This window comes from Trachemys scripta, chromosome 7 (assembly GCF_013100865.1).
Source record: "Trachemys scripta elegans isolate TJP31775 chromosome 7, CAS_Tse_1.0, whole genome shotgun sequence".
Lineage (NCBI taxonomy): Eukaryota > Metazoa > Chordata > Testudines > Emydidae > Trachemys > Trachemys scripta.
In genome coordinates, this window is record NC_048304.1 from 53,739,373 (window position 1) to 53,746,189 (window position 6,817).

At 48.2% G+C, this 6,817-nt stretch overlaps 2 protein-coding genes across 3 annotated transcripts in view; one reads left to right on the forward strand and one right to left on the reverse strand.

Annotated features, from left to right (window-relative positions):
• ANXA7 (annexin A7) overlaps positions 1-6,817 on the forward strand; it is a 49,181-nt gene that overhangs the window by 12,348 nt on the left and 30,016 nt on the right. The window contains exon 2 of the mRNA XM_034775686.1: positions 2,313-2,367. Coding sequence (XP_034631577.1) covers positions 2,314-2,367 — 54 coding nt within the window. The 5' untranslated portion in view covers position 2,313. The remainder of the gene's footprint in view (positions 1-2,312; positions 2,368-6,817) is intronic.
• PPP3CB (protein phosphatase 3 catalytic subunit beta) overlaps positions 1,871-6,817 on the reverse strand; it is a 131,160-nt gene continuing 126,213 nt past the window's right edge. The window contains exon 17 of one of the 2 annotated variants that reach the window (XR_004646460.1): positions 1,871-1,979. The gene's annotated coding sequence lies outside the window, so the exon portion shown is untranslated. The remainder of the gene's footprint in view (positions 1,980-6,817) is intronic. The other variant, XR_004646462.1, reaches the window with a different exon arrangement.

Below are 6,817 nucleotides of genomic sequence, written 5' to 3' on the forward strand. Positions count from 1 at the left end.
AGAGGCGATACTTCCCCTCTCGCAAGCACGGAGTCTGAGTGTAGCAGAAAATGTTTAATAACATGAGGTAAACAACATCAGCATTAAATTGTAAAAACACCACAAACAGGATTCATAACACAAACCATGAGCAAAAGACCCACCCCAGCAAATTGGGCCATGTCCTTTCCCTTTGGTTCTTGAATCCAGCAACCCAAAAATCACCCAGAGTCCCCAAAGTCCAACACCCCAAAAGTTTCTTGAGTCCAGCAACCCAAGAATCCCAAAAGTGCAGCAACCCAAAGTCTCTGCCCCTGGTCAGTGCAGCCCCAGAGTTCAAAAGTTTATCTGCAGGGTTTTACCCACCCCCCCCCCCCGCCTGGGTGGAAAGGGGGGGGAGAAAAGGGGACACGCAGGGTGTTAAGGGGCACCTTACGTGGTCCGAGACCTACTCCCCGCCTCTCCGTGGGGTTCCGCTGCAGCCTTCACCACGAGCCGCTCCACTCCACCAGCTGTCCCGTGAGCCGCTCCTGCCATCCCGCGAACTGCTCCGCTCTACCAGACACCCCACAAACTGCTCCGCTCTGCTCACCCTTCTGTGGGCCGCTCCACCAGCCGTCCCGCAAATTGCTCCGCTCACCATTCCATGTGCCGCAAACTGCACCGCTCTGCTCCGCCAGCCACTTAGTAATATAGCTTCAGGTTCCCCCACTGGTTAACACAGCACTCAGTGATCTCAACTGCTCTTTAGTGATTTCAGCTCATAGTGATGTCAGCTTGTAGTAGGGGAGCCCCAGAGCTGGTGCACCATTGGCCCAAAGTGAATTCCGCATAGCAGCCTGTAAATAGACTTTCAATAGAATCAAAAATTAGTTCTGCTATTCAACAGTGGAGAGAGCCAGTGGTACAATTGGTGTTTCAGGCCCTCAAAGGAGGGAGGGGGAAGGCATACCATCATGTACAAATACTTGTACCCATCTGTAGTAGTTCCGGGGTGGGGCTCATCCCTTCCTGGGGCACCTGGGAGACAGGCCGCCCCGCTACAAAGCGAATAACAGTTAGGGCCCCGACCTTTGGGTAGGGGCTAAGCACACAATTGATAGTTCAGAGCTCAGCCTTTGTGCAGGGACTGAGCACACAATTAGCAGTTCAGCGCTCGGGCCCTTATGCAGGGACTGAGCACACAATTAGCAGCTCCGGCCCTGGGTCAGGGCGGGGCAGCAAACCAATAGTCAGTCAGTGGCCCAGGCCTTGTAGCAGGGGCTGGGTCAGTTTGGGTTAGCCCAGGCCCTAGGTCAGGGCGGGGCAGCCAACAAATAGTCTGTCAGGGGCCCAGGCCCCTTGGACAAGGAGGAGAGACTGCCACCCGACGCGGGGTGGCAGGGGGGAACACAGGCCCACCCACTCCACTGTGTTCCAGCCCGGGGCCCTATCCGCAGCAGTCCGTCTGCCGCGCAGTCAGTGGGGATCCTGACCACAACACACTGACATGGGTTCGGGGTCTGCTATCCCCGGGCCACTTCCCATCTCCTCCTCCATGGGTACCTGCTCCTCCTGAGTTCCGTCTGCTGGTTCACAGATCATGGGCTCCTCTGGGCCCCGAGCACCAGGTAGGTCTGTCGCTCCCTCTGGGCCCTCGGCGGGGGGAAGCTCAGACCGCTCTTCAGGATACCGGGCTCTCGGCAGGCTCGGCGAGTCCTCCTCAGGATACCGGGCTCTCGGCAGGCTCGGCCAGTCCTCCTCAGGATACCGGGCTCTCGGCAGGCTCGGCCAGTCCTCCTCGGGATACCGGGCTCTCGGCAGGCTCAGGTCCGCAGGAGCTCGGGCACCAGCGTCTGTCCTCTCCCGCTGCCGGCTAGCTACTGAGCGCTGTGGCCTGGCCTTTATACTTCCTGTCCCGCCCCTTGACTTCCGGGGGGCGGGGACAGGCCGCGGTGGCTCCGCCCACTCTGGCGGCTGTTCTGGTTCATCGCTTCCAGGGGCGCCTTATAGACCAGACCCTTATAGAACGAAACAAAAGTGGCAGTGAGATCCTTAAAAGTGAGCTGTAGCCCACGAAAGCTTATGCTGAAATAAATTTGTTAGTCTCTAAGGTGCCACAAGTACTCCTGTTCTTTTTGCCTCATTAGGTTCATGTGTCTGAGAAGTTCTGAATTGAAAAGTTTTATTTTTTTTTTAAAGTAGCTGACAAGTAAAATTCATACATATCAGTATGCTGTGTGCGGACCTCCACAGCTAAGCAAGATAATGGGTACTCAGCACACAAACAACTAACTCATGCCACTGTACTTCAAATCCAAAAGCTCGTCACTGAAAATGTTGTTCTTTTTCAGAATGTCATACCCAGGCTATCCCCCTTCAGGTTATCCTGCTTTCCCTGGATATCCCGTAAGTATGTCCTGTTTTTTAAATGCCTTGTACTTGCAGTATAGGCCACACCCTTGTGACTTTCTCCTCTGTCATGCCATGTGCTGAGGGAATATTAGGGCTTGGCTACACTTGCAAGTTAGAGCGCATTAAAGCAGCCCTGGGTGCCCTAACTCCTGAGGTGTCCACACTGGCAAGGCACTTAGAGCGCCTGGACTCTGCAGCTGGAGCGCTCCTGGTAATCCACCTCCACGAGAAGCATAAAGCTTGCTGCGCCCTGGCTGAAACACCCGAGCATCAGTGTGGATGACGTGTTTCATTGCAGCGCTGTGATTGGCCTCCGGAAACATCCCATAATCCCCTGAAGTCAAGTGGCCACTCTTGTTATTGTTTTGAACTCAGCTGCAGGCATGCGGATATCCCCTTTCAAAGCTCCGTTTCTGACAGCCAGCATGCTTATCTGCTCCGGGACAAAGCAAGACATTACTGTGGAATGCTGCTGTTTTTAGTGTGTGTGAGAGAGAGAGGCGGGGGAAGGGGGGATCTGCTGCTGTCTGAACTTACAAGACAGCATGCTGACACACTGCCCCCCAAAACACACTGTCTCTCCCCCCACATACACACAATACACTCCCTGTCACACTCCCCCGCCCCCATTTGAAAAGCACATTGCAGCCACTTGCACACTGGGATAGCTACCACAATGCACTGCTCTTTGTGGTGTTGCAAGAGCTGCTAATGTGGCCACGCCAGTGCGCTTGCAGCTCACAGTGTAAACACACGGCAGCGTTTTCCCTGCTAGGCTGAGAGAAGCTTGGCTCAGTTTTGGTGATTTGTTTTGTAACTTGTCGATTCTCTTGATTTTCTTTGTTTTTCTGGATAGTCTTGTGCCTCTTGTCATAAGAGCAGTGTTTATTCAGTAGTTTGGCTCTACATTTGAATCCAAACTTTGTGACTCACTCCCCATGTATATAGAAGTTCAAGGATCTTCTGATCTGGGGTTTCGCTTCAGCCTATTATACAGATGATATTTGAATCTTGATCAGTGTTTGCTGGAGTTCACACATCTGGTCGTGGTTCAGGTTCAGCTGTAATACCCTGTAGATCTGTGGCCTGATTTTTCATAGGTGCTGAGCAAACTGCAGCGCTCATTAATTTCAGTGAGAGCCGTGGGTAATGAGCATCTTTAAAAATCTAGCTTCTTGCTCATACACCATGAGGATTTGTCTTTTGCTGAGGATACAGAGCAGTTTAGCTAATTTGTCTTGTCTTTTTTGGCCGTTTGGCTGTGGGACTTCATTCCCCTTGCAACTCATGAGTGGATGATCTAAGATTCCACTGAATACTCCTGGGAGCATTCTGCACCAAAAAAATAAAAATTCTGCCCACAATATTTTAAAATTCTGCAAATTTTATTTCAAAATACTACTACATAATCACACCAGTTTCAATTATTTTGGTAATTTATTTCAAAATACCTGTCAGCAAGTATGTCTGTAGCAATACAGACACACACGAAAACTCCCCCAGGAGTAGAGAGTTAAAGAAACCCCTATGACAACCCAGTTCCTGTTTCGCTGCACCCTTCCTCCCCCCCCCCCCCCCCCCCCCCCCCCCCGAGCCCAGCCGGGGGGCCAGACACTCACAACTCCTCCTCCCCAGCCAATACACCCAACCCCCCTCCCTCCCATAGCTCAGCCACAGCCCCCCGGCCCAGATACCCACACCTTCTCCCCATTGAGCCCAGCTGTGGGGCCCCCACAGCTCAGATACCCGCACCCTCTCCCCCTGAGCCCAGCCGTGGGGTCTCCAATCATTAGTACTACCAGCGGCCACTGTCTCAAGTTAAGAAGTGGAAGAATAGCTGAATGCTTTTAGATCAAATCTCCATTTAACAAACAGAACCAAACTTTTTTCCCAGAGGTGCTGAGCACCAACAATTCCAACTGAAATCGAAATTGTGCAGGACATCTGAAAATCAGGCCCTGCTTTTTTAAGGAAAAATCTCTAACTGAGGGTTTATTGTTGGTAAACATTCATAGTATGAAAATTCATAGTTCATAATTCATAGTATTATGTTGGTGAGAAGTATCTTTTAAAAGTACACAGCTTGAAATCTGGTCAAATTAAAAAAATGAGTTAAAAGTATTTTCAGATACTACACCTGCCATTAAGCTTTCTGCCTTGTCTTGTCAATCACATATATTATTATTTTTTTTAAAAGTGTGTTTTCTTTACCCACTTTCTGTGTGAAAGATTCATACAAACAGGGGAAACCGTGAAACTGACTATATCCAAAGTGCTGTCAAGATGGACAAATAAAACAAATCTGAAAGAAGCGAAATACCTTTTCTCTACTCTTTCAGTTATAGCAATGTTAGGCATTTACTATAACGATTTATTATATTATAATGCAAAATGTTTTCAGACAGAAGTGTGATTTTTTTTTAAAGTGGATTTGTCCCTTTAAAATAATATTAAATGGGAAATGGGAAATTCCTGATGACTTATATATGGCATATAAGGAGTTGGACATCAATAACAAAAAAGGAAGCGAGTAAGAGAATGTTTGCAGTAGCATTCCCAACTTTACTGAAGAGTTTTTACCTAGCAGTATTGCAAGACACATCACATTTACTCTACAAGTGCATACTATAAGTCAAATTTAGATTGTGAAAACACTTCATTTGTAACATGTATTTTGATCAATAAAGATTTTCAGATAAATTTTGAATTCAAGTATCAGTCATTACACTGATTTCAAAAATTTTGTCACCATTCTTCAAAACATAGCTCATGACAGCCTAGGAAATGGAGATTAACAGTGCAGCCTTGAGTGTTATTTGGTCTTCATTTCCAAAAAGCTTCAAAACAAACTTCAATCCAGCAGAAGAGGATCAAAAACAAATCTAGAAGCCTGTGGATGGATGAGCTGCACTGGAAAATTTAAGCTAGTTTGAGAACTGTAACATGATCAAAATAATTCATATGCAGCAAACTCAAGTACTGTGCATACAACACAGCTGCATTTATCATTTATGTACAGTGATCTGCTAATATATTCAGAATGTATCCTAACAATTCTAGTGGCACCCTTTGTGCAGCTATTGTTAAGGGCTTTATCAGCCTTGTCTGTTACAAACCTCTATTTTCATGAGCAAAAGTGCTGCACTGGATTCTGAAATGCTAAATTTCAGAGTAGCAGCCGTGTTAGTCTGTATCCGCAAAAAGAAGAACAGGAGTACTTGTGGCACCTTAGAGACTAACAAATTTATTAGATGCATCCGAAGAAGTGGGCTGTAGTCCACGAAAGCTTATGCTCTAATAAATTTGTTAGTCTCTGAAATGCTAAAGTTCAATTCCAGAAACACACTTGATTTCATTACATGAATAATTGGAAGATCTTAATTTGAGTTTGTAATGAAATATTGCAGCTTATTCATTGTGGATTTATTGCTTTGCTAGGCTTAAAATATTTTAAAATGTGAAATGATTGCTATTCTGCCTAAAATGAGTTGTACTGTTAGTGTTAGGTTTGTCAGCGAGAAATTTACATTACAATTACTTCAAGATGAGGTGTGTGGTCTCTGTATTGTCCCAACAGGCCGTGAAGTCATGAAGTCATACTGATAGTGTTTTCCTAAATACCCCACTTTGCTAGCAGGTTTTGCTTCTGCTGGGAAAGGCTTAAGTGTGTTTTGCTGAAGTAAATATAAGGGAGGTGGGAGTGGCCTTCTGGGCAGGAAGAATCTAATGTGTGAACTGAGCCATCCAGAGGTAGGAAACTTGGGAGCAGCCAAGCCTGAGAAGGTTTGAATAGAATTTTTTGTATTGTTAATTTCTGTTAATAAAACCAAATCCCAGGAAGTGGATGAGTATGAACTGTACATAATATGTGGGCTGTGTTTGCAGAGCAGTTTGGGAGTGGTAGCTGTCCAGAACTGATTTACAATGAACCAATTTGATGTATATAGTCACAAACTCTTTATTTCAGTAGCTTTTGGATTGCATATTTCTGAGATCTCATGTATGGCTATTAACCCATAGGAACTTCCCTCAGAGACCCTAGTCAATTTTGAATGTGCTTGTTTCAAGACCTGTATTTCATTTACTAGGGTTACCATATTTTGTGCCTCCAAATGGAGGACACTCCACGGGGCCCCGCCCCCAGCCCCGCCCCAACTCCGCCCCCTCCCCAAAGTCTCCGCCCCCTCCCTTGCTTCCCGCAAACATTTGATTCGCGGGAAGCCTGAAGCAGGTAAGGGGGAGTGTGGGGGGAGGAGGCGCGGCCCAGGCTGGCCCCCCGGCGGCTCCAGCCTGGGTCGGCTCGGGCCCTGGGGTGCCGCCCCCGGCCGACCACCCCCGGCCCGCCCAGCACTGCCGGCCCCCGGCGGCCCGGCGCACCCCCTGGCGGCCAGCCCCGCGACCCCGGCTCCCGGCCCGGCCCGGCGACCCCGGCCCGGCTCCCGGC